This window comes from Diadema setosum, chromosome 20 (assembly GCF_964275005.1).
Source record: "Diadema setosum chromosome 20, eeDiaSeto1, whole genome shotgun sequence".
Classification (NCBI taxonomy): Eukaryota; Metazoa; Echinodermata; class Echinoidea; order Diadematoida; family Diadematidae; genus Diadema; species Diadema setosum.
This window is the reverse complement of record NC_092704.1, coordinates 34,971,281-34,999,003: the sequence shown is the minus strand read 5'-3', so window position 1 is coordinate 34,999,003 and position 27,723 is coordinate 34,971,281. Positions and strand designations below refer to the sequence as shown.

General features: G+C 37.7%; 2 protein-coding genes across 2 annotated transcripts in view; both read left to right on the top strand.

Annotated features, from left to right (window-relative positions):
* Positions 1-424: 424 nt before the first annotated feature.
* The window catches only part of LOC140243639 (sodium-coupled monocarboxylate transporter 1-like), a 28,132-nt gene continuing 833 nt past the window's right edge, over positions 425-27,723 (top strand). The window contains exons 1-13 of the mRNA XM_072323304.1: positions 425-462; positions 2,888-3,264; positions 4,049-4,114; positions 4,920-4,971; positions 5,314-5,399; positions 6,641-6,780; positions 7,420-7,557; positions 9,115-9,244; positions 15,272-15,360; positions 15,723-15,753; positions 16,255-16,327; positions 16,383-16,462; positions 17,365-17,451. Coding sequence (XP_072179405.1) covers positions 2,896-3,264; positions 4,049-4,114; positions 4,920-4,971; positions 5,314-5,399; positions 6,641-6,780; positions 7,420-7,557; positions 9,115-9,244; positions 15,272-15,360; positions 15,723-15,753; positions 16,255-16,327; positions 16,383-16,462; positions 17,365-17,451 — 1,341 coding nt within the window. The 5' untranslated portion in view covers positions 425-462; positions 2,888-2,895. The remainder of the gene's footprint in view (positions 463-2,887; positions 3,265-4,048; positions 4,115-4,919; positions 4,972-5,313; positions 5,400-6,640; positions 6,781-7,419; positions 7,558-9,114; positions 9,245-15,271; positions 15,361-15,722; positions 15,754-16,254; positions 16,328-16,382; positions 16,463-17,364; positions 17,452-27,723) is intronic.
* On the top strand, positions 18,272-19,270 carry LOC140243971 (uncharacterized). Its single transcript, XM_072323633.1, has one exon. It carries the CDS (start codon positions 18,272-18,274, stop codon positions 19,268-19,270), a length of 999 nt encoding a protein of 332 aa, XP_072179734.1.

Sequence of the window (27,723 nt, the reverse complement as noted above, 5' to 3'; positions counted from 1 at the left end):
TGTGTGTGTGTGTGCGTGTGTGCGTGTGTGCGTGTATAAATACTCTGAAAACTTCCAAGGGGTAACCCCCTCCCCAACCTTGCCTCTAAAGATCTTGAATACTAGTGTCCTCCATGTTGTTGCTTAGAAAGGGAATGAGTGTTTTTGTATCAAGTGTTAAGACCTGTTTGAACACAACAATCAGAAGACTTGGAATGTTATGTCGCGTGTCTCAGGATGGTGGCTACAAATGGGTCAGTTGTCAGTCCATAATGACGCGTAATGGAGGTATAAAGTCCAACGAGATAACACTGAGCATTCTTTTTTTTAAGCATAGGAGGAAAAAAATACCTACATCAAACAGCATTCATTTTTTTTTTTGCAAACTCATGGCAAATCGCTGAAATCACATCACAGCTATATACGACTGGTGTACTCAATAGATTCACAGCTGTGGCTCTCATTTCTCGCTTCGAGATATAGGTAAGATATGTCATGATGTGTTTATCAATCCGTTCAAACCGCAGTGAAGTACTTTCTATTGAGTTTATTTCGTTACATTCGACACTAGCTCATCAGTGAGCAGGCACTAAGTCGTGATCACGTGTCTACAGCACGTCTATACGACGTTTAAAGCGATGCATGGCTACCTGACTCACTTCAGTGTCACTTCGGTACCTTGTTGGGTTGGGGGGGGGGGGGGGGGGTCAAACTCGCTTTTTTAAATTTCTTTTCCCCAATTAAGTGAGAAATTGTGTACAATTTCAGCCTATTGAATACGTACACAAATCACAGACGATTCAGCCATTTTGTGAACTTACTTGCATGTTCCAGCCCGAATAAATTACAAACACATTAAAAACCTCATCATCTGAACCTCAAGTTTGGTATTTGGCGTGTTGGACCATGCGTCCATTTTGAATGATGTTTCGTATTTAAATGGCATTTTTACCCTTGGGTTATAGCAGGGTTGGTATTGAAGCTATTTTTGTCCAACCTTGAACTATAAAAACTAATTCTATTATACCTCCTCAATACCATCACTGAAATAAAACCAGATCATTATTATTGTTATTATTATTAGTATTATCATTATTATTATTATTATTATTATAATAATAATAATAATAATAATAATAATAATAATTATTATTATTATTATTATTATTGTTATCCTAATAATAATAATAATTATAATAACAATTATTATTATTATTATTATTATTTTTATTATTATTATTATTATTATTATATTATTACTATTAATATTATCATTATTGTTATTACTACTACTACTACTACTTCTACTAGGCCTATAATCATCATTCTTCATATATTCTGGGTGTCTTGTTAGAGCTTGATTGCACATGTCTTGCATATATAGGCAAAGCATATTATCGCATCGATGCATCAGATTTTGTTCGTGAAATTTTCTCACGTCTCACACCTAGCTTTAATATCAACACTTTGATGGTATACATTCAAATCACATGAATGATAAATCATGTAGCGTTCAATGTACTCGGTTAAATCTAGCTGTAGGCTGTCAGGGTTCTATTCTTAATAGTAGGCCCATGCAAACGTTATTTTATTTTTTTTTTTGTATTTCTGGATTTTATTGATCAGATCGAAAAACATCGTGCTTTTTCACAGGTCATATGACAAATACATTTTTGACATCACAAAACAAAAGTTTGATAGCATTCAATGATAGTAAAACTACCAGGCGTCTGATCCTTTTTTGGACTATAGTCTCTAACACACGTTAACACCAATAATTCTAGAATCGTATACACAGACGACGAGGGAAAAAAAAAGGAAAAAAAATAGCCTTCAGTGGAAACACTAAATATTACCAAAGACCAGACAAAACAAACCAAAGGAGCAAGAACACACACTACAATCTTAAAAAAAAAAAAAAACAAACAAGAAAACCAAATCAAAGGTACTATTCACCTGGCTCATTTATGCACTCTCCGTAACTTCCTTTCTACGATAACATAATTATACACCCAGCCCTGGGCTGAAGATGCGAAGTCTCCTGTCCCTTCTCCCGGCATTTGGGGGGGGGGGGGGGTATTCGACGCTGCAATCTTTGAGGTGATAATGCAGGACAGAATAATTGTTTCATAAACATAAACTACAGTGAATGCCATGACAAGAGAGAGAGAGAGATAGATAGAGAGAGAGAGAGAGAGAGAGAGAGGGAGGGAATTAGAAAAAGGAGTATAAACCGCGGTGAGGAAGAAAGGACCATCAGAGCAAGGGAAAGGAAGAAGAAAGTGGGAAGGGCATTTGACTTTCTATAAAGATATAATTTGTTCTATTTTCCTCCACTTTACCCCATGCAAATCAAATTTATTTTTGCTTTTAGCTATTTCTTCTTCAATCAAACTATATTTTTTTTTTACATATTGCACAAAATGTTGCCTTTGAGGACATAAACTTTCATACTTACAACTTAAAATAAATTGTTTACCTAATAATATTATGAAATTGTATGAAAAAACAAAATCGTTCCTCGGATGTATAACACCATATAACACCTTTTGACATGAAAACAATTGCAAGGAATCAATTTTACTTTTTTCCTCTTTAAACAATGATTCCCAGAATACGGACACCTTCCGACAATCAAAAAAACAAATGTTCTATTGTCTCCGAACGTTATTGGTTTACCGTTGGTATATGATTTCGTAGACCACACACCCTTGAGAACGAGTCACAACTTTTGGAAGGGCCTCAAGTGACATTGCGCAATGTGTGATGAATTCAATGTGAATAAGTCGTGAAACCTGTTACTCTGAATTCGAAGCAGGTCCAACGACAGACTCAGTTATAGTGTGCATGTGATGTGACTCTTTCTTACCCTGTGCCTCTTTCCTTGTTGCTGTGACGATTATAACAGGCCAGAGGATGGTAATCGCTGACATGGGTGAAGCAGAAGGCATGGTCACGCGCTTCGGAGTTTGGGATTACGTCATCTTCGGCCTGATGCTACTGATTTCGATGGCCATCGGCGTCTACTCGGCGCTGTCCGGAGGCCGACAGCGAACGGCCGATGAGTTCCTGCTGGGCAATCGAAATATGGGCATCATTCCCGTATCGATGTCGATCACGGTCAGTTTCATTTCAGCCATTTCCGTGATCGGCACACCGGGTGAGATCTATATATATGACACCATGTTCGCCTGGTCTTTGATCTCATACTTCATGGCCAATGTTCTGGTTTCAAGACTATTTGTTCCTGTGTTCTTTCGACTTCACATCACCAGCGTGTACGAGGTAAGTCCTATAAGGAAGAATTCTCGACAGGTTGATGGTCGTTATTCCTAAAGGTTCGTTAATACAAAAGTAAAATAAGAATCGTTATTTCGAAGCACACAAACTCCCTTTATCTGCATGTTCCTTAATCCGAAAATGAAATATATTTCGTTATTCAAAAGATTTCTTAATCCGTAACGAGCCTTCGGAATTATGAACCTAATTTCATTTTCAGATTAACGATCCTTCGGAATAACGAACCCTATTTCATCGTCGGACCGACGGACAGTCAGAATAACGAACTGCAACCTCTTTACCTGGCAGTATGAACAAAATTGACATTATTTCAATAAAAGTATTTTTATAACTTGCCATAACTTGCGCCCTAGATAGATCAAAGTGTTTTCGGCAAATAACAGCGCAGTTCAAGTGAAAGTGAAAGATGATAAGATTAACATGTTTGATACTACTGCTGTAATTTCTGGCAGCATTGATAATCCTCTTTTCACCCACCCCTCCTTTTTTTAGAGTGATTATTTGAGTGGAAATTTCACACTATCTATGAGCACTATAGATTGATTCATGTTTTATATATTGTATCATATTTGGTTAGAATAATTATTTTAAGAAAGAATACGTATGCGTATTTACATTATTTGTTTTTCTGACCGAAATTCGATTATATAGTCAAGTGATTTATATGTGTATTTGTGCTTTGTGAAGATAAAATCGATGTATTTGGAATTGCTTGGTTTGTTTTATTCTCGTATACTGACAGTTTGATTTATAACTTATCCTATTTCAGTACCTTGAAATGCGCTTCAATCGTACTGTTCGTTCGTTTGGCACTGTCATCTTCTCCGTTCAAACGGTAATGTCTCTTATACTCAATCTTCTTATTATTTTGATCCGCCATGCATTTCAATGTACCAAATCTTTTCAGAGACCTAACTGGGATAATTTTAAAGACAAATTATCGCACAAGTAAGGAATGAGCAATTTCATAAAAGCCGGCGAATGCTTGTTTGCCTCAATGAATAAATTGCTTTTTCCTATAGATTCAAGCACAAATTTTCAATACTCTGATATGATACTAACAAATTTTTCTTTAATCCTGGCAGGCAAACATCACTGACTTTTAAAGCGCATAAGTATAGTTCCAGTAGTAAGGACAGACACTCATGAATTTGCACTTGTTATGATGGGATATACCGGTATTCTAGTGATACCTGCTGGCACAACGTACTCAAGAATTTCTTTGTGCCATTGGCATATCGCATGTCACTGTAACAAAGATACCAGCATCACTCATCAGAACAAGTTATGGGTATAACAAACACAGACTTTGCCATCGAAAATAGTCAATATTACTGCGGACATGACATTGATAAAAATGAAGGTTTCCAACTTAACTGACAAAAATAACAACTCACAAATAGTAGCAAAGGGAAGGAACTCATGAAACTGAAAATGTATTGCAATAATATTAAATAATTGCAGGACATGGCGGGATCCATTAAAAATGGTAGATCATAGTGTGGACCCTTGCAAAACAAACTTGAAGTTACTTCTCGTAGACAAATACTGACTGGAAAATAATAACTAGACAAAAATATCTATTTGGTCTTATGGAAGGTGCTACATTTACGCTGTTGCAATGTTCCTGTGTTTCACAGATAATATACATGGGTGTGGTCATGTATACCCCAGCTCTGGCGATTAACGCAGGTGAGTTGTAGTGAAAAAGGCATACACTAGATTATGAAGAACAGAACTAATATAGATACTCTGAAGACGACAGAGCTTTCATCTCATTTCTCATTTCTTAAAGTTATATTGACGTCGCTATGGTAACAGTATAACATAATATTTGGTTATTAATATTTCACGACAAACAATATTGCTGTTATTTTGTAGACGTCATCTTCCTGTTGAATTAGTGTATCTTTGCAAATAATTTAGTTTTTATCGAACTCTTGGGTAACTTAATACTTGTGGTCTTACAATGGAATTATAGAAATCAATGTAGATCGACCTATAATATGCATTTTAATCTAAACTGATATCTAGTTACCGGTATGGATATTTGGGCCTGTGTAATTTCTACCGGACTTGTTTGCATATTTTACACATCAGTGGTGAGTATAATTGCCAATGTCACACACAAACGACTGACACTGAGTTATGAAATGGGCTGGGAATCTTGCGAAAATGGCTGGCTCACAAGACTAGAACCATGCATGTCACCAATTCTAAAACAAACTACTGAGTAATGCCCATTACTTGCTTGGGCGTGAGTAACATTTTCCTACCTCCATAACTTTGGAACAGTCCAAAACGCACGAGGAGAAACCGATTGCTCCGATGTCACAATCGGGTGAAAAATTCTTACTGACGCCCTATGAAATCTGTATTCTTTGTATACTGTTTGCTTATTGTATACGTGAGTGCCTGCTGCCGATTGACAGCAGAATACAATAATTCAGAAACAATAAACATTGAGCGCACATGCGTGTCAGTTAAACAAATTTCAAACGCCATTGATTTGGTTAACGCCCTCGATTATTTCTCGGTCTTCATTCATAGAAATAATGGCCATGCTATAAATATTTCATGGTGATAGACAAGATACACAATATCCTCCTTAGCCAGGCGGTCCCCTTTGAAACGCGCACTTGTTAATAAAGGATAAGAAATGACACACGATGTAATAAGTATAGAATCACCTATAATCAACAATGTTCTGAGGAAATTCGAGTGTTTTTGTTGTTGTTGTTGTTGTTGTTGTTGTTGCTGCTGCTGTTGTTGTTGTTGTTGAACAGGGAGTAAATCAGTTTTTACTGGAGCATGTGTCAATGAATCTGCTGTAAATTAGGTAGTACTTTTAAAGTGTGATTTCAGAGCCAAGGGATAACTGTTCATAGTGTAGCATAGCATCATATTAATTATGGCAAACAATGTTAGCCCTATAGACACACAAGGACGGAGGAAGGAAATATCATGACGTGTGTGTGTTTTTCAAGAAAATTTCACCCCATGTAAGAAGACAAATTCAGTAAAAAAAAAAAGTGAAATAAAACATTGAAGAGAAAAGTTAAATATGTAGAATATAAAATGTAACAATATACGGTTTGTAATTCCGAAGGTTCCTTAGTACGCACTTTCTTTGCATTTTCGTATATAGAAATGACATTTATTTATTTTTTTTCCGATTGACGAACTTCTAGGTATAAGGAATTTGTGAATTTCGGAATAACAAACCTTATTATTCGTATTAGTTATTCGTATTCTGAAATGACCTTTGATATCAAACATCAGAATAAAGAAAACTTATCATCTTTTATAAAGACGAATCTATGTCAATGTTTCCTTGCGGATATTCATTGCATGTCAAAAGATATTTCAAACCACATATACTTCCCATCCTGACATTCTCGTGGGCGTGGTCTCCGTTATCGTCAAGGGCACCCTAGAAATGGGCGGAGTCAAAGAAGTCTGGAGAATTGCCCAAGAAGGAAATCGAATTAGCTTTTCTGAGTACGTGCATTTTTAGCTGTGTCGTTCAATTTTAATTCAATTGAAATATATTTTCATTATTTTTGACGGAACATGATATACACTTCAATGTTTTTAACTGCGACAAAAGAACAATATAAAGAACAGAAGGTACGCTACGACAAAACCGAAACATCATAAATCATTACAATAATTACGAAACATTGTACGAAATCATCAAGAGTAATATTGAGTGTACTCATTCTCTCACTTAACTGTCATAGAACTATATAGGTCTTGTAGTATGCTAATTAATCTAACATTGTCTTTTTAGCGATTTTAATTGCGCAAAATGTGTATGGAAAGGAAAAGCATCTTCAAAAGTTTTAATGTTTGCAACATGGAAGTTGTATAATATTACAAATCATACAACTGTGCAGTCAGTGGATGCTATATAATGAATGTGATAAAAAATGATGATCAATTATTTCTTGTTTGACAAACTTCGAAGGCAACTATTCTTTGTTCCCTTCCTGCACTGCTGAATTTTGATTTTTTTTTTCCTGACTACTACACACATACTAACATTGTAAATTGATAGCTTGGGAATTTTCCTTGTAGCATTAAGGTTGTCAGTTGTAACATTTTGAAAACTTATCACCTGTGTTGTCATTGGAATAGCTTCAGCGTGGACCCCCGCGTACGGTACACAGTGTGGTCGATTTTGATTGGATTCACCACGGTTGATATGACCTTTGGAACCAGCCAGACGATTGCACAGCGAATTCTGGCCACCGGATCTCAGAGAAAGGCGACGCTGTGAGTGGCATATATATATATATATATATATATATATATATATATATATATATATATATATGTGTATACTCTCTCTCTTCTTTTTTTTTCTTTAAATCAACAGCAACAACATAAATATATATATATGTATATGCATATATATATATATATATATATATATATATATATATGTGTATATATATATGAGGATAGATCAAATTAAGTGCAAAGTCGCTGTTGAGTATGCCTGTTTTGATGAAAAGAGCCACTGGAATATAATGCTGAAATGTGAGCACTTAAAAAAACCCTCACGTTTCCTAAATACTAGGGAATTGTTTGGTCAATCTTATTGTTTAAAGGTCCAGTTTACCTTTGGGAGCAGTGATTTCAAAAATGTTCAAGGTATCACATTTGATTCATATGTGTAGGTCTGTTGTATCATAAAACATCCTACCATATAAAATTTTTGCAATAAAGCCTAAAATATAAGGAGATATCAGTGTTTTTCTCAATAAACCGTAACTGTATACGCTTTAGTCTGGAAACATTTTTATTATAACTATTGTTTATATTTTGTGTATTTAACAACACTTGACATCGATTACACGGATTCAAATTTTTACAGTGGTTGTTTCAATCCCTAAATCACATTTTAGAACTATTTTAAAGCACTAATGCTGGGTTTTTGTTTCATATGCAAAAGGTAAATTGTGCCTTTAATCATAATCAGCAGATACTACCGAAGTTTTCTAATTCATGGATGAAGCCTGGAATCTAATGATATCCGAACAATGTATTCTCTTCTAGCACTTGCCTCCACTGAAAAGACAAAACAATTTGGAAATACTCTGTTTGACATAACACGTTTGCTCCATTTTACAACTGATTACATTTGACCTTTTCTGATACTTAGTCGTACTGTGCATTCCGTGAATGCTAATGTAAACAAGTGAGTTATCATTTTGAAGATAATTAATAGGACTTTCATATGATGCCACAATAAAATAAAATGATGCAGAGTTAAGGTACAATTGTAAATATGATGCGTTAAACTTGAATTGCAGGACTTTTTGAGGAGTTTATATTCATATGATTACATTTATCTATTCATTTTTGTTTTTATTTATTTATTTCTTCAGTCTTCTCTCACCAGGCAGCCCACTGTTCGTAAGGGGCCTTGCGTACATAAAACAACTGCAGAGTATGTAACATCACTAAGATTATTACACATACAAATGAAAAAAAAAATACATGACATGCAGAACAAAAGATAGTACTATGATATTGATAAGAGTTTCATTGAGAAAATTAGTAATCGAAAAAAAAAAAGAACATGCGTACTAACAAACCTTCGGATTGATGAACCTTATTTCGTTTTCGGATTAAAGAACCATCGATGTAGGGGACTTTATCTCGTTTTCGGATTAACGAACATTCGAAATAATGAACCTTTATAATAACGCCACATAATATTCAGTTTAACGAACTCTTTCATTTTCAATAATGAATTGTAACCCCCTGTGACAAGCTAGAATTTCTTGTCTGTAAATGATTCCCTTCTTTCCCTACCCTGTTCAGATCACTCTATCTCTCGGCTCTTGGGAGTTCTGTGATCGTGGGTCTCTGCATCGCTTCCGGTGTGGTTATGTACGCTTACTATGTGAACTGTGACCCCTTGACCATGGGCATTGTCCAGAGCAAGGACCAGGTACGACTCATGTTCAAGTTAGCATTTTGTTACTGCATCATGATCCAAGGATTACAACTTGATTAAGCGATGGGTCAATTGCTGCTTGACTTATTTGTTGATAGATCTATGCCTGAGCAGTCGTAAAAATTTAAAGAGTTAAACGAAATGTCGCGTTACTGTCACTGTCCAATGTAACTGACAGTGAGATTAAGTGGCAGGTTAACTGTTAACTGTTAACTATTTTTAACTGTTAACTGTTTTTAAAGTGTAGATTAGTTTCCTCAAGGCGTTGACCCTATTGTGCTTGTCAGTTTTTATGAGTTTAAAATATATGGCTGGCTACTGGCTGTTAACTGGCTGGTAATTAAGTAGTTCTCACCAAACCTTAGTCCAAGATAGTCAACCCTCTGAAGCTCCTAACCCTTATCCTTTGTGAGAATGATTAAAAGGGGGTGTGGCGGTTAAAAGGATTGACATGGGTTTCGTTTGTATGAACCAAATAACGTGTTTATGGAATATGTCCATAGTTCTTACGTCACTATAAAGCACAACAGTTTACTGCCATTCATCCGAATATCTATTAAGCGTGGATTTGCACTGTGCTTTATACAGTCTGTATAAGAATAAATTGAAAGTACACACAATTAATCCACGATTACCCTCATGTACAGGTTTGACGTGAATAAAATGAATTGAGCCAAATGATCTATCCGGTGTTCAATTAAAAGCACTCTAGCAAAATAAAAAGGAGGTATTCAAAGAATGAAAAAAAAACCCACTAAGTACCTCCTCACAATTCCTGTTTAAAGAGTTATCATCTACGTTGTATATGCTGCCATAATGGCGGATATTCCTGCACCAATCTTAACCCATCTTGTCCCTATTCAGTCAGGTGTTAAGTCAGTTGACATCTAACATAGATCTGGAAGGGTCGTGCAGGTACTGCGGGGGATGCATTGAGCGAATATGGCAAAACTCGGATTACCAATTGTGCTCAGTTGACTGATTCCGAAGTGCTGCACGGCACGTTTAAAAACTGGTCTTAATTAAGTGATATGAAACAAGTCAGTAGACAACGTACAGCGTAAGCGCTGTGACACGATATGGTCTATGTAAACCAACGGCGTAAATCCATACTGAGGAGTGGGGGGGATGATCGGCGATAGTCACCATCACCACGATTACAAGCCCATAACCGAACCGGCGCAGCCTTGAGGGGGACGGGGGGTGAGAGAAGCTTGGTAACCCCCCCCCCCCCCCACACACACACACACACACACACACACACACTTTACAGGGATCGGATGTCTCACTCTTTTGCGTGAAATATAAAGTGTGAGGAGAGTGATATATTTCTGACAAACTGTTACAAGCGAGCTTGAAAATTGTGACATTTTACAGTCCCAAAACTGCAGTTTGTGACTGTATTTTGTCCGCTTTGGAAATTAAGGGGGGGGGGGGCACCGGGTGAAACTGCTGGCAATTACTACTGACAGCAACATCAAGAGAATGGAATAACAATTAAATGCGAGCGAGCGAAGCGAGCGAGCTTGAAAATTTTGACATTTTACAGTAAAAAAAAAAAAAAAACTGCCGTTTTCGGCTGTATGTTTTTCGCTTTGGAAATTAAGGGGGGCGCACAGGGCGCAACTGCTGGCAGTTCGTACTGGCAGCAACATCAGGAGAATGGCATAACGATTAAATGCGAGCGAGCGAAGCGAGTGAGCTTGAAAATTTTGACATTTTACAGTCCCAAAACTGCCGTTTATAGCTTTATTTTTAGCTTTGGAAATTAAGGGAGAGCACTGGGCGAAAACTGGTGGCAATTACTGGCAGCAACATCAGGAGAATGGCATAATGATTGAGCGAGTGAGCGGAGCGAGTGAGCTTCAAAATTTTTGACTTATTACAGTCCCAAAACTGCCGTTTGTAGCTTTATTTTTAGCTTTGGAAATTAAGGGGGGGGGGGGCCACCGGGTGAAACTGCTGGCAATTACTGACAGCAACATCAAGAGAATGGCATAACAATAAAATGCGAGCGAGCGAAGCATAATGATTAAATGCGAGTGTGCGAAGCGAGCGAGCTTGAAAATTTTGACATCTTACAGTCCCCAAAACTGCCATTTGTAGTTATATTTTTCGCTTTGGAAATTAAAGGGGACGCACCGGGCACAACTGCTGTCAATCACTGGCAGCAACATCAGGAGAATGCCATAGCGATTAAATGCGAGCAAGCGGAGCAAGCGAGCCTTAAAATTTTGACATTTTGCAATCCCAGACAATGTCGTTCGTAGCTGCATTTTTTCGCTTTGGAAATTAAGGGGAGGCACACCGGGCGAAAACTGCTGGCAATTACTGCAGCAACATCAGGAGAATGGCATAATGATTGAGCGAGTGAGCGGAGCGAGTGAGCTTCAAAATTTTTGACTTATTACAGTCCCAAAACTGCCGTTTGTAGCTTTATTTTTAGCTTTGGAAATTAAGGGGGGGGGGGCACCGGGTGAAACTGCTGGCAATTACTGACAGCAACATCAAGAGAATGGCATAACAATAAAATGCGAGCGAGCGAAGCGAGCGAGCTTGAAAATTTTGGCATTTTACAGTAAAAAATTGCCGTTTTGGGCTGTATTTTTTCGCTTTGGAAATTAAGGGGGCGCACCGGGCGCAACTGCTGGCAGTTCGTACTGGCAGCAACATCAGGAGAATGGCATAACGATTAAATGCGAGCGAGCGAAGCGAGTGAGCTTGAAAATTTTGACATTTTACAGTCCCCCAAACTGTCGTTTGTGGCTGTATTTTGTCGCTTTGGAAAGTAAGGGGGAGCACCGGGCGAAAACTGCTGGCAATTACTGGCAGCAACATCAGGAGAATGGCATAATGATTAAATGCGAGCGAGCGAAGCGAGCGAGCTTGAAAATTTTGACTTATTACAGTCCCAAAACTGCCGTTTGTAGCTATATTTTTCGCTTTGGAAATTAAGGGGGGGGGGGGGAGCACCGGGCGAAAACTGCTGGCAATAACTGGCAGCAACATCAGGAGAATGGCATAATGATTAAATGCGAGTGAGTGAAGCGAGCTTCAAAATTTTGACATCTTACAGTCCCAAACTCTACTGCCGTTTGTAGCTATGTTTTTCGCTGTGGAGATTAAGGGGGGAGCACCGGGCGAAAACTGCTGGCAATTACTGGCAGCAACATCAGGAGAATGGCATAATGATTGAGCGAGTGAGCTTCAAAATTTTTGACTTATTACAGTCCCAAAACTGCCGTTTGTAGCTTTATTTTTAGCTTTGGAAATTAAGGGGGGGGGGCACCGGGTGAAACTGCTGGCAATTACTGACAACAACATCAAGAGAATGGCATAACAATAAAATGCGAGCGAGCGAAGCGAGCGAGCTTGAAAATTTTGGCATTTTACAGTAAAAAAAACTGCCGTTTTGGGCTGTATTTTTTCGCTTTTGAAATTAAGGGGGCGCACATCAGGGCGCAACTGCTGGCAGTTCGTACTGGCAGCAACATCAGGAGAATGGCATAACGATTAAATGCGAGCGAGCGAAGCGAGCGAGCTTGAAAATTTTGACATTTTACAGTCCCCCAAACTGTCGTTTGTGGCTGTATTTTGTCGCTTTGGAAATTAAGGGGGAGCACCGGGCGAAAACTGCTGACAATTACTGGCAGCAACATCAGGAGAATGGCATAATGATTAAATGCGAGCGAGCGAAGCGAGCGAGCTTCAAAACTTTGACATTTTACAGTCCCCCAAACTGTCGTTTGTGGCTGTATTTTGTCGCTTTGGAAATTAAGGGGGAGCACCGGGCGAAAACTGCTGACAATTACTGGCAGCAACATCAGGAGAATGGCATAATGATTAAATGCGAGCGAGCGAAGCGAGCGAGCTTCAAAACTTTGACTTATTACAGTCCCAAAACTGCCGTTTGAAGCTATATTTTTCGCTTTGGAAATTAAGGGGGGAGCACCGGGCGAAAACTGCTGGCAATAACTGGCAGCAACATCAGGAGAATGGCATAATGATTAAATGCGAGCGGGCGAAGCGAGCGAGCTTCAAAATTTTGACTTATTACTGTCCCAAAACTGCCGTTTGTAGCTATATTTTTCGCTTTGGAAATTAAGGGGGGGGGGGAGCACCGGGCGAAAACTGCTGGCAATTACTGGCAGCAACATCAGGAGAATGGTATAATGAATAAATGCGAGTGAGTGAAGCGAGCTTCAAAATTTTGACATCTTACAGTCCCAAAACTGCCGTTTGTAGCTATGTTTTTCGCTGTGGAGGTTAAGGGGGGAGCACCGGGCGAAAACTGCTGGCAATTACTGGAAGCAACATCATGAGAATGGCATAATGATTAAATGCGAGTGTGCGAAGCGAGCGAGCTTGAAAATTTTGACATCTTCCAGTCCCCAAAACTGCCATTTGTAGCTATATTTTTCGCTTTGGAAATTAAAGGGGACGCACCGGGCACAACTGCTGTCAATCACTGGCAGCAACATCAGGAGAATGCCATGGCGATTAAATGCAAGCGAGCGGAGCAAGCAAGCCTTAAAATTTTGACATTGTGCAATCCCAGAAAATGTCGTTTGTAGCTGTATTTTTTCGCTTTGGAAATTAAGGGGAGGCACACCGGGCGAAAACTGCTGGCAACTACTGGCAGCAACATCAGGAGAATGGCATCATGATTAAATCCGAGCGAGCGGAGCGAGCGAGCTTCAAAATTTCGACTTATTACAGTCCCAAAACTGCCGTTTGTAGCTTTATTTTTAGCTTTGGAAATTAAGGGGGAGCACCGGGCGAAAACTGCTGGCAATTTATGGCAGCAACATCATGAGAATGGCATAATGATTAAATGCGAGTGTGCGAAGCGAGCGAGCTTGAAAAATTTTGACATCTTACAGTCCCCCAAACTGCCATTTGTAGCTATATTTTTTTGCTTTGGAGATTAGGGGGGGGGGGGGCGCACCGGGCGCAACTGCTGTCAATCACTGGTAGCAACATCAGGGGAATGGCTTAGTGCTTAAATGCGAGCGAGCGGAGCGAGCGAGCTTTAAAATTTTGACATTTTACACCCCAAAAACTGCCGTTTTAAGCTATATTTTTGCGATTTGGTTTGTCCCACTTTTATGGGGGAACCATCCCCCCCCCCATCGACGCCTCTGCATATGAGGGACCTTTTGTTAAGTGAAAGATATGCTGCACACTCGTTGACAAATTAGGGAAATATACGTCAATCTCAACAGTGTACTTATCGAAAGTGATCCAGTATAGCGGAGCTTTTGCATGTTTATGATTGCAATTCAACGAATTGGTGCATAGTTCTGGCGGTATTTGGACAATAATTCCATTAAGAAAGTTCGAAATTTGTCCTCATCTCGGAAATTGCTTGGGGGATAAATGATTTGCCTGCCTAAACACTTTCGTAGGGGCGGGGCAAATGCCCTTTGCCCCCCCCCCCCCGAGATATTTTCGACGCCCCTGATCTTCCCTGGGTATACCCATAGATGTATCTTGACTGAATTATCAGTCACTGTCGTTCCTCATGAATGATTCAGGAAATGGAGGGGGTTCAATAATTATTATGGCAATATAGTTTTGTTATTGTTTGTTTGTTTGTTTGTTTTCGTACATATTTTGCAGATGGTCCCAAGTTACTCTCGTCTTAGCATGTTTACATGTACATGTAGGCCTACACTATTTGACGTTGTCAACGTCTGAGCCATACCTTACAGTGTATGTCCATGTCCGCGAGCGAGCGAAGCGAGCGAGCGCTTGAGAAAATTATGCATTCGATTTCCTACAAGATAGAATACTGTTCAGCTCTGTTACCTGTCTGAAGGCCGGCGTACAAACGTCATGCAATATGCCAAAATTGATACAATCACATTTCTGCTTCCTCCATTTTTTTTTCTTCAAAATTCAGGGGGGGATGATTGTACAGGCCATCCCCCCCTCCTCCATTTCAGGGGGGGATATATCCCCCCCATCCCCCCCGGGATTTACGCCCATGATGTAAACCTGTCTTCCGCATACTTGTAGATCATGCCCCTACTCGTAATGGAACTCTTCGGCGATTCGCCCGGGCTACCCGGACTCTTTCTCTCCGCTGTTGTCAGCGCGTCCATTAGGTGAGTACATCGGAATCCTTTTATCTTTACGTCTGTCTGTCTGTCTGTCTGTCTGTCTCACAGTCTTTATCTCTACCCCCTCTCTCTCCGACTGTCTTCTTCCTCTTCTTCTTCTTTATTCTCTCTCTTCTTTCTCTCTCTCATCAAGAAAATAAGTAATTCGATTAAAATCACAGATTTGATATTTGTCTTGACACCCACTATTCGATGGATTTCTAATAATAGATAGGGCTTACACGGGTCTGATAAAAACTTGCACTCATAAACACACCTAATATATCATGTATGTGTATAACTATGTGTTTGTATGAATATGATATAGACAACATTATAATATAATGCAATTTTGCTCCTCTTTTCAGTTCGCTTTCGTCGGGAATCAATGCCTTGGCAGCCGTCACCGCAGTAGCCTTTTGTCAAGGCCCTCTCGCTGTATGGTAAAGAGAGCCCAGCTGAGTGGGGTTGCGCGAGGGCCTTTTGAGATCTGCTTCGCATCCTTTTGTTAGCCCTTTGAATTACCGACTTTTGCTCCCCGATTTTGGGAGCAAAAGTCGACGACCAATCAGCGTGTCTGTCTGCTCGAACCCGATTTGAATAGAGCCAGTGCACGCCGCAGACCTCACAGAACTCTATACACACAGAGTGTGTAGAGTTCTGTGGCAGACCTCCGCGGGCGGTCAGTGATGCATGCGAACAGGCATGACAACACCGAGGCTGAGGATGCGGGGAGCGCGCCACTCCATTGGTTGACCGGAACCCGTTAAAATGAGTATTCAGAAGGGTTCACGTTCATGAATAATAATGTGTAAAGCAGATCTCAAAAGGCCCTCGCGCTGGCGCGCTCGGCTGGGCTCGCTTCGCTCGCCCATTACAGCGAGAGGGCCTTGACAAAAGGCTATCACCGCAGAAGATGGGGTGAAAATAATGTGGCCAGATATGCATCCACGAACGTACGCAAGATCATTAGGATTTGCCATCTTGGAAATGGAAGTGTATGTCCGTATTTTTTTTTTCCCGTTTTATTATTGCAGCTCTGTTATTCGGCGTGGTGTCAATTGGATCTGCATTCGTGGCCAGTCAGCTGGGAGGAGGAGTCTTGTCGGTAAGGACGGACAATCTCAACTTTATTGGTTATACACGATAGACAAGGAAAGCAAAAAACATCAGACAAACAAACAAACAAACAAAAAACAAACAAACGAACAAACAAACAAACAAACAACCAAAACAAAAAAGACATGCAACTAGTGATCAACATTATCATAACAAAGAGACTTTCCTTTTTGTACCATTCTTCTTATCAATACCACTAGTTATATGAAAATAATGGTCTATATAATAAAAAATAAATTCACAATCTAGCAATACATATTTATAATGTATGTACTTATGCGTGTGTGTGTGAGTGTGTATGTGTGTAATTGTATGTAGGAAGACTTTCAACATACTGTTGTACTAATGCCCTCCAATAGCTGTCACTAAATTCAAATCCGCACTTATAGTGCTCTCGTCCAACTTCTAGGAAACTTCTTACCAATCCCAGTTCACTATGACATGATACCCCTCCCCCCCCCCCCACGACTGAGATATGATAATAGTGGAAAGGACATGCAGCTATACTCTGTTAAATGATGAAATAAAGTGACAATCATTGTCTTTGAGATCAACATTACCACAGAGGAATAAGAGTGCCACGAGGTTTGTGACTAGCTGTAGAGACGATATCACTTCGTGAAAGTAAATAAGAACATTTTTTCGGTTTGTCTTATGTTGCTTGCTTTCTTCTTTCTCTCCACCCCCCCCCCCCATCTCTCTCTCTCTCTCTCTTTCCCTTTTCCCCTTATGGAGCCATACAAATGCTGTTAATCATCATCATCATCATCATCATCATCATCATTATCATCATCATCTGTGTCATCATCATCATCATTATCTTCATCATCTTTCTCTCTCTTTTTTCCTCAGTTGTTCCATTCTTTAATTGGAATTTATTTTTTCCCGCAGTTGTGCCTGTCTTTAATTGGAATTTTCAACGGCAGTTTGTTGGGTGTGTTTCTACAGGGAGTATATTCAACACGATGTAACCCGATAGTAAGTTTTGCGGCAGACAACCATTCAGTCGTGTTTTGTAATGTGTATGGTGGCACTCAACACAGAATAAAAGAAGCAGAATTAATATGTATACCACTTTAGTCAACGCATGCATTTATGCATGGTATACAAAATGTATATGTGCGATTAAAGTTGCTACAAGCATTAAGGGATCGGCTTTAAAGGTTTGTAGGCCAGCATTTTGTGTGCTTGTTCCTCCAAAATGGATTAGCAGTACTGCAGAAAAGAGCGGTACGTATCATTTCAAAGTCTTCATATGATAGCCATACAAAGCCATTGTTTCATGAATTGAATATACTGCCAGTATTTTTACTTTATGATTACCAAGTAATTTGTTTTATGCATTCATATACTAATGATAGGTTACCAGAATTATTTGATAATTTGTTTGTGCAAAATAGGTCAATTCACAATTATAATACAAGAAGTGCAAATGATTTTCGTGTGCAATACGGAAGGTTCTCGTTTACAAACTCTAATATCATATGCAGAGCACCAGAATTATGGAATATGTTACCTGAAAATATAAAACAATGCAGTGCTGTGAAAAATTTTAAAGTAAAGTTGAAAAAATATTTATTACAAAAGTTTATATCAGATAATTAGTTGTTTTTTTCCTTTTTTTTAATAATCAGGCTGAGTTATTGTGATATGTCCTAGAGGGCGCTATGGAATAGCGAACACGCGTTTTGTTGCTCGTCTCAAAAGTGGCTACAATTTTCCAGATTTGGGACTCCAAGGCCATTTTTCTTCAAACAATCTGTGCAGTATCTTACTCATTACTCATCGTAGATCGAGTATGGATCAACAACAGAGCAAAAGACCTCAACGACTAGCTGCTACGAGGCCGAAAACTTATGTACCATTTCAACCTGCTCGAAAGGCCCAACCAGCTACGGCACGGAACAGCCCGCCAAATTTGAATGCTCGGTCCGCGAGCCGGGCAAGCCTTGCTAGCCCGGTGAACTCAGCCACTACGCCGCCAGACAACAGCGACACGCTACCAGTTGCAGAAGCTGAGGGTGATGACGTCATCAATATGGCGCCTGCAACCACGTCTTACGAAAGTCGGTCACCCTCCCAGTCCTCTTGCCAGGCCGTTGCGGAACCTGTGGTGGAGAGAGAAGGTATTTCATCGAACATGGAAGAATATTTTCAGAAGGCAACTGAGAGGTTCGAGAGGATGATCAGCAGTGCGGTGGATAACTTCCTGGATAAGCTGCACCAGCTCGAGCTGAATCTTGGAGCTTCGTTGGAATTTGAGCGGAAGCGTGTAGACGACCTGGTGGAAAATCAAAAGGGCATGAAAAGCAAATTAGAAGCCATGGAAAAAGAAATAGCAGAGCTCCAACTGGAAGTTCAGAGAAACAAAGCGGCCAACAACAAAAGCGAGAGGTTCTCCAGAAGAAACAACATCAGGCTGGTGGGTATTCCGGAAGCTCCTCAAGGCGAACGCGAAGATCCTGTCACCATAGTGGAGGAGATCCTCCATTCCAAGTTTAAGGTGAAGACGAAAGTGGAGAGAGCCCATCGTGACGGGAAAAAAGTCGAAGGTCGTCCCAGGCATATTCTAGTGAAGCTTCTCTCGTATAGAGAAAAGGTCGACATCATGCGCCGTGCCCGCGAGACCCTGAAGGATGAAAGGTATTTCATCACAGATGATCTCACCCCAACGGACCTGGAGGAAAAAAAGAAGTGGACAAAACAAGTTCAGGATCTATACAACAAAGGAACAAAACTGAAGTTTTACTCCGGCAAATGGCGACAGGCTGGTGGCATCCCCTTCAACTTTGAGTGAAGGACGACCTACATGTATGAAGATAAGTGCTAAATAATTGCTGTATATCTATGATTCGTATGAATCTGATAAGAATATATGGATATTGACTAATAACCATTTGGGTTGTTTTGTTTTGTTTTGTTTTGTTTTTGTAACAAATTACGTGCAACGCTCATTTGGCATATATGGCAATTTATTTATTTATTTATTTATTTTTTTTTTTAGTTCTTGTATCAAACTTACACTGTGTCCTCAATCAAGAAAGCTATACAAATGCTTCTCCATTTGATATTAATGAGAAATAAAGCTATTTGAGAAGCTCACTTTGAGGTATAATTATATTTGATTTGAATTTTATGTATGAATCCGACAAGTAAGACAAATTTCAAGAAATCACTTGTTTCATTTGGCCCTCAGCCTCCTATAATAGATCTCAGTCGTAATCATTTTATGTAACTTTAATGTGGGCGTGCGCTCATGTTAAAGAGTGTTGCTGCCGTCCGTCCGTGCTGTTACACAACATGTATTTTTTTCAGAATGATTACGCGCGGACGGAAGGTGGCGTACTGTTCAATATCAGTACTGTTTGACGCTCCATCCTTTAATCTGTGTTATAGTGAAAAGGCAAGACGCTTGTGTGCAATGTGTGATACATAAAAAAAAAAAAAAACACTTTATTAGGAAAACAGCCGAGTATTCTTTTTTTTTTTTTTAGCTGGCAAATTGCAAATAATTTTCAGAGCAGTTTCTAAAAGTCTGACTTTCTCACCATGGTCTTGTGTACATTCTTATCGCAACAATCTGTACTGAGACCACAAGTTATCATTCATTTGCTCTCATCTCTTTGCTGTTGTCTGGATATTCACAGTTCTTTTGCACACATGCAGATGTAGAATGTGATTCATGTACTGCACATAGTACATTTGCATAGTATGGGAGGAAGGCCCGAGGCCTATAGTAATGGGCTTACGGATCTTTAATGATATTTGATCTGGATTTTATGTATGAATCCGATAAATATGAATTTTAAGCAATCAGTTGTTTCATTGGGCACTCTTATAGATCTCAAACATCAGTAGTAATCATTTTATGTAACTTTGTGGGTGTGCGCGCATGTTAAAGGGTGGTGCTACCGTCCGTCCGTGCTGTTACACAACATGTATTTTTCAGAATTATTACGCGCGGGCCAGTGCCGTATAATATACGGCACTGGCGCGGGCGAAAGGTGGTGCATACTGTGCATGCAGTATGAGTACACACAAGTACTGTTTTACGCTCGACTGTGTAATAGTGTATTGGCTCAGAGTAGTGTTACTTTGACTACGTTAGTATCAGGTAGTCTCGGAATATATTGAGAAGAATAGATGAAGAGTTTGTTCGCAGAAACCGATAGGTCCATTTTGAAGATTTTGAAATACGGTCTCTGTCATAATGTACAAAATAATACCTGTTAAATGATATATTGATCACTACATATAAAGGTATATTTTTGAAGTTATGGTCAAAAGAAGCAAAATTTTTCTTATTATTCTCTTTGTTTTCTTGACCTTTAATCGCAAATATCTCCATTTGACAAATGTGGACTCGTCGGTTTCTGCAAGCGGGCTCTTCAGATATTATTACAAATGGTGGCTAGTACTGTTTAATATACAGACCCATCGGTACATGTATAAGGCCTATGTCCCGATAATGATCAAGTCAGCTGTGTGATTGCTTGACATGAATTGAATTCATGACTCCTACATCGCTGTTTTCTCTGTTCGATGTCTGAATTGGTACATTCTTTTGTATTTACTATATGCATATACAATAATATGTTTATATACACGACGGGAATGATGTAGTCGCTACCAGTCATCCATCTTATATGACAGGACAATCTAATTTGAGTATTAATGAATCCATCACTGAAACGTAAATTATATTTTTTAATTAATGATGTGTTATAATAAGCTGGTATATAGGATTACAGTTATTATAAAAGTAACACGTATGAGAGATATTTACAGATTATAAGATAAATTTTTATTCATTTCATATATACTTACCTGTGCTATTGTCCGTCCGTGCTGGCATACTCACCTTTTCAGACTGTCTGTGCGCGGCCATACAGCCAAGCACCATGACTTACCTTTGATATTCGAATTTTCAGTTTTAAGGTAACCTTTTTTCAGTAAGTATAAAGCACTAGATGAATAGATTGTCAGCATGAATTAAGTCGCCCAAGAAGAATACGTGTACTTTTATGATCTAAATCCCCTCTCCGGTAACTGCAGCTCACTCAATTTGGGGGAAAGTTATCAAACTGAGGTGGGAGTGAGTATGGATCAGTTAGATAATTCTCCTTGTTTTTTGTTTTTTTTTTCTTCTGAACGTTTCAGTCTTTGTTTTTGTGTTTGAGTAATAAGTCTAGATATTCGCATGTAAAAGGCAAGACGATTGTGCGCGGGGTGTGTTATATATAAACATTTTTGTTAGGAAAACAGCCGAATATATATATATATATATATATATATTTATCATTTTTATTTTATTTTTTTTTTGGCAGACTGAAATTGACATCCAGAGCAGTTTATACACTTCGTCTTTCTCATCATGGTTTACAGTCTTATCACAACAATCTGTACTGAGACCACAAGTCATAAAACCATTTGCTTTTTTTTTTCTCTAACGCAAATTGTTTAGATTTTTTAAAATTCTTTTTCACATGCATAGATGAAGACGGTGATTCACGTACTGCACATAGTATTAGTGCAATAACATGATATGGGGAGGAAGGCCCGAGGCTTATAGTAATAGCCCTACATCTGGATCTTATGTATGAATCCGATAAACAAGAAGAATTTTAAGAAATCAGTTGTTTCATTTGGCACTCCTATAGATTTTAGTCGTAATTATTAAACATGTAACTTTATGTGGGTGTGCGCGCATGTTAAAGGGTGGTGTTACCGTCCATCCCTGCTGTTACACAACATGTATTTTTCAGAATGATTACGTGCGGGCGAAAGGTGATGTACTGTCCATGCAGTATGAGTACTTTTTTACGCTCGTCTGTGTAATAGGGAATAGGCTCAGAGTGGCGTTACTTTGACTACGTTAATATTAAGTAATCTAGGAATTTATTGATAAGAATAGGTATTATAAATGGTGGCTGGTACTGTTTAATACACAGACCCATCGGTACATGTATATTGGCCTATATCCCGATATTCGATGTCTGTACTGGTACATTTGAGGAGCTTGTTTGCAGAAACCGATGGGTCCATTTTTGAAGATTTTGAAGTACGGTCTCTGTCATAAAGTACAAAATATCACTTTTTAAATGATATCTTGGTCATTACATATAAAGGTACTTTTTTGAAGTTATGGTCAAAAGAAGCAAAAATTTTCTTATTATTCTCTTTATTTTTCTTGACCTTTAATCGCAAATATCTCCGTTTGGCAAATGTGGACTTATCGGTTTTTTGCAAACAGGCTCTTCATTTTTTCCCTCATGTTTTCCCTCGTATTTTCTAAGCATATACAATATTTAGCTTATATTAATACGATGAGAATGACATTGTCTGTAGTTGTTACCAGTCATCCACTCGATATGATAGGTTTGAATACTGATGAATTTATATCTAAAACGTTTTTTTTTTTTAAATGATTGATAGGTTATAGTAAGTTGATGCATAGGTTAATAGTTATTACAAACGTCACAAGTATGAAATGTATTTACAGATTATGAAAGGAATTCTTATTTACCTCACCACACCTGTACTGCTGTCCGTCCGTGCTGGCACACTTACCTTTTCGACTGTACTCTGTGCGCGACCGTCCGGTCATGCACAATGACTTGCACCGTGGCTGTATGCACAATCATTTGTGAGGTGATTGACTGCAAAACAGGTGTACAGGTTAACGATGTACTCTGAGGGTATTGCATGTTTTTTTTTTTTTTTTTTTTTTTTTTTTTTTTTTTTAAAGTGATCAGAATAGATTTACTGTTGAATTGTTATTGGAAATAACAGTGCTGTGTAATATGTGTAAACTTATTCTGATATTGAGTTGATAATGTGTGATTTTATATATATATTTTTCTTTTCTTTGTGGCCTCCACATTGTCGCTCCGTTTGTTCAACACAAATAATATACACTTTCTTTGTATATTTTTCTCCCAAAATGGATTCATTGCGTGAAAGCTTTAATCTGTTTATTACTCATCCACTTAGCATGATAAGCTATAGCTCATTTTCATGTGTATCTTGATTTTTTATTTCAAAAAAACCCCCAACATTCTGCAATATCTGTTTGCCATTAACAATTTTTATCGACACCTTGATTACATCCATATTTTGTCAAGAGGATAGCCAATGTCCCATGTAGAAAAACAAGAAGATTAATTTATGAGACCTGCAACGCAGACATATTATGCTTTGTGCTGAAAATTAATGTTTTTTCATACACTTATTCAAGTCTGTTTATGTGTTCTATGTTCATTGTTTATGTTGTCAGAATTCTTTGTTTATTGTGTTTGCCTACTCGCTGTACTCTCCATGAACTCGGAATTGTTTGTGCTTCACTTATGCCAGAATATGTCTTTTCTCTTGCAACCTCACCAATTGATATGCTGTTATGTAGATCCTGCTTTTCATTATGGCTAATAGACCCAACCTAGCATTTGATTCCCTTGATGATGATGAACTCTTTGATTTGTTTAGACACTCCCCTACAGAATCAAGTCGGAATAATTCACATTCATCTGCTTTTATTGATAATTAATATATTAATAATGTTAATTCGTCTTCACAAGATTTATATGATGATTTTGATTTTGAATATGATCCGGCCCAAATTTCTTCTAAGTATGTTACAGTTGATCAGTTTAAAGGTATCGTGAAAAATTTTTCTGGAAAAATTTTTTCTATGTTACATTTAAACGTCAGGAGTATCAATAAGCATTTTGATGAATTACAGATATTATTAGATAATCAAAATAAACAACAAATTTCAGTTATAGGTTTAACTGAGACATGGTTATCATCTGATATTAATTTACCGTATGCAATAAATGGTTATAATTTAATAGTTAATAATAGATTGAATAGGACGGGTGGTGGGGTAGCGTTTTATTTGTCTCATGAATTTGATTACAACGTTTGCGATGAGTTAAATTCAATGAATGATATTATAGAATCTTTATTTGTGGAAATATCTGTTCCACAAAGTAAGAATATTATAATTGGTATTGTTTACAGACCCCCTAGTTCTAATCCTAATGATTTTTTGAATTATATTACAAATGTGTTAAAGAGTCCCCTTTTTGTTAATAAAAATGTTTTTGTAATGGGTGATTTTAATATTGATTTGATAAAAAATGATATCATGTCACAAGAGTTTCTTGAAATACTTTTATCAGCCTCATTTTTGCCTTTAATCTCGAAACCCACACGTGTTACAAATCATTCCGCCACCCTCCTTGATAATATTTTTGGTAATTTATTACAATTTTTAGATTCTTCTATAATTTTATCCGATATGACTGATCATTTCCCAGTTATGGCTTGGTTTAATCTTAAGCATGCGGTTAATAAGTTTCATGTTCCTCCAACTAGACGAAGAGCCACACCAGAAAATTTAGCTAGCCTTGGTGCTAGCTTAGAAAGAGTTGATTGGTCTGGTGTTTGTGATAATGATGATGTTAATGTATCATGTGATAATTTTTTAGAGATAATTAATAGAAATTTAGATGAATATATTCCTAAAATAAAAGATAAGTTAGTTAGTTATAAAACATCCCCTAAGCTTCCATGGATTTCTAAATCCCTTTTGCGTTCTGTGAATAGGAAAAATAGGTTATATTATAAATATAAAATGAAAAAAACTGAAGAGTCAAAAAGGAAATATACATCGTATAAAAATGTTTTAACTAAAGTTATACGATTTGAAAAGTGGAAATATTATGCGATTCAGTTAGAAAAATATAAACATGATATGAAGAATACATGGAAGGTATTGAAACAGGCCATGAATGTATCAAAAAAGAAATCAAGTATTACAAAAATTCGATTCGATGATAGAATTTTTGAAGATTCTGGTGATATGGCAAATATTTTTAATTCTTATTTTTCAATGATTGGAGAGAATTTGGCGAAAGAAGTACCACCGTCTAATACACATTTTTCACATTTTTTAGGTGAATCTAATTCTAGTTCTATTTTTTTTCGTTCCAACTACGAAACATGAAATAATGGATATTGTTGCTGGAATGAATAACAAACGCAGTGCGGGTTATGATGACATAAGTAATTTCATTTTAAAGGGTATTATATCTTCAATTGTGGACCCACTTGTACATATTTTCAATAAATCTATGTTATATGGCGTTTTTCCTGATCAAATGAAAATTGCTAAGGTTGTCCCTTTATTTAAAAAAGGAGATGATCTTGATGTCAGCAATTATAGACCCATTTCTTTACTTTCATCCTTATCTAAAATTTTAGGAAAATTAGTATTTAAAAGAACAATTAATTTTCTTAACTCTCATAATGTTTTTGTAAACTCTCAATTTGGGTTTCGTCGGAAACACAGCACTATTCACGCTCTATTGAAGTTTATTGATAATGCCGCGCATACAATAGATAATCATTCGCATCTTGTTGGTATCTTCCTGGACTTCTCCAAGGCCTTCGATACAATTAATCATGACATTTTATTTCATAAATTGTCACATTATGGCATAAGGGGGAAGGCCTTGGAGTGGTTCAGGAGTTACCTGCAAAACCGAAAACAATATGTATCTCTGAACGAGAATAACTCAAGTTTCAAATTTATTAAATGTGGCGTCCCTCAGGGTAGTATATTAGGTCCTTTACTTTTTATTGTTTACATCAATGATTTTTGCAGGTCATCTGATACACTCTCATTTATACTTTTTGCTGATGACTCAAATGTTTTCTTTTCCCATCAAGACCCAGTTACTTTAATTGACACCGTCAACTCTGAATTGAAAAAAGTGACTCAATGGATAAGAGCTAATAAATTATCACTTAATCTCCAGAAAACTAAGTATATGCTTTTTAGTAAATCCATAGAAACATTAAGCACAGATCTTATTTTTGATGGTACTCAATTAGAACGTGTATCCCACATAAAATTCCTTGGTATTACAGTGGATGATAAGCTTTCGTGGAGGCCTCATATTATCAACATAAGTAAAATAATTTCACGAAATATTGGTATTATCAACAGACTTAAGTTTCACATTCCATCGTCGTCTTTGTTAACGTTGTATTTTTCTTTAATATTACCTTATCTTAATTACGGAATTTTAGCATGGGGTAGCGCCCATCAAACTTTATTAGATAAATTATTATTATTACAAAAGAAAGTACTTCGTATTATTTGTGGGGTTTCGCCACGTTCTCATTCAGATTCATTGTTCATTGAATATAAGATTTTAAAAATTAAAGATTTGTTTCTTTTTCAACTGGGCCAGTTCATGTTCAATTATAACACAAATGCTCTTCCCAATATTTTTAATTCAATGTTTCCACGAAATCAATCTTTTCATGATTATCCTACTAGGAGCTCTAATGAGTTTCACTTACCCCTTTTGAGAACCTTATTAGCTCAGAACACATTTATATACATCGGCCCTAAATTTGGGAATTCATTAGGTCCTGAAATAAAAAATTCTTCATCGTTATACATTTTTAAGCGTAATTTGAAATCTTTTTTGTTAAATTCTAGCTAAGATATTTATTTTCATTACCTATACAGGTTACAGCAAACATGAGGGTCATCATCGGTTATTTAATTCATTATTACGCAGTGAAAAACGGCATTACTAGGCAATGAAATACGGCATGTTATTTGCATAATTTCTACACAGCTGCGTGCAGTCACCAGCTGTTCGAAGCACCTCATCAATTCTCTCTTCCGTTTCTCTTGTTCAGCGTGTAGGCATTCTCTATCTTTCCTCTCCCTCCCTCTCCCTCCCCCTTCTCTCTCATTTCTCTCTCTCTCTCTCTCTCTTTCTTCCTTTCCCTTTCTTCCACTAATTCTGTTTTTGTCCCATTCCGTTCGATTGTATCTCCTTAGTTTAGTTATGCCATGTTGTTGTGCATATGTGTAATGTATTTGTAATTGTATGTGTATTTTTGGAAGAAATTCTTGAGTGGTCCACAATCTACAAGCACTGCTTTTTAGTGGACCTCTCAGTTCTCTTTTTTTTTTTCTCCTCAAAATATAACTTTGTATTTTCCCGTATGTATACATGATTCATCTCTATTAGTTTGTTGGATATCGTTAATCCTTCGCACTTTGTACTGTATACATGCTTATGATGGATTTTCTGATTTACCTCGTGTTATGTTTTGTTGGAAAGAAAATGAGAATGAAATAAATGAATTGAATTGAATTGAATTGAATATGTGTGCGTGTATGTGTGCGTATGTACAAATGTCTCAATGTTCTTGATATGCATG

Coding starts and splice junctions, on each gene's coding strand:
- LOC140243971 (XM_072323633.1), top strand. CDS start 18,272: ATGGATCAACAACAGAGCAAAAGACCTCAACGACTAGCTGCTACGAGG.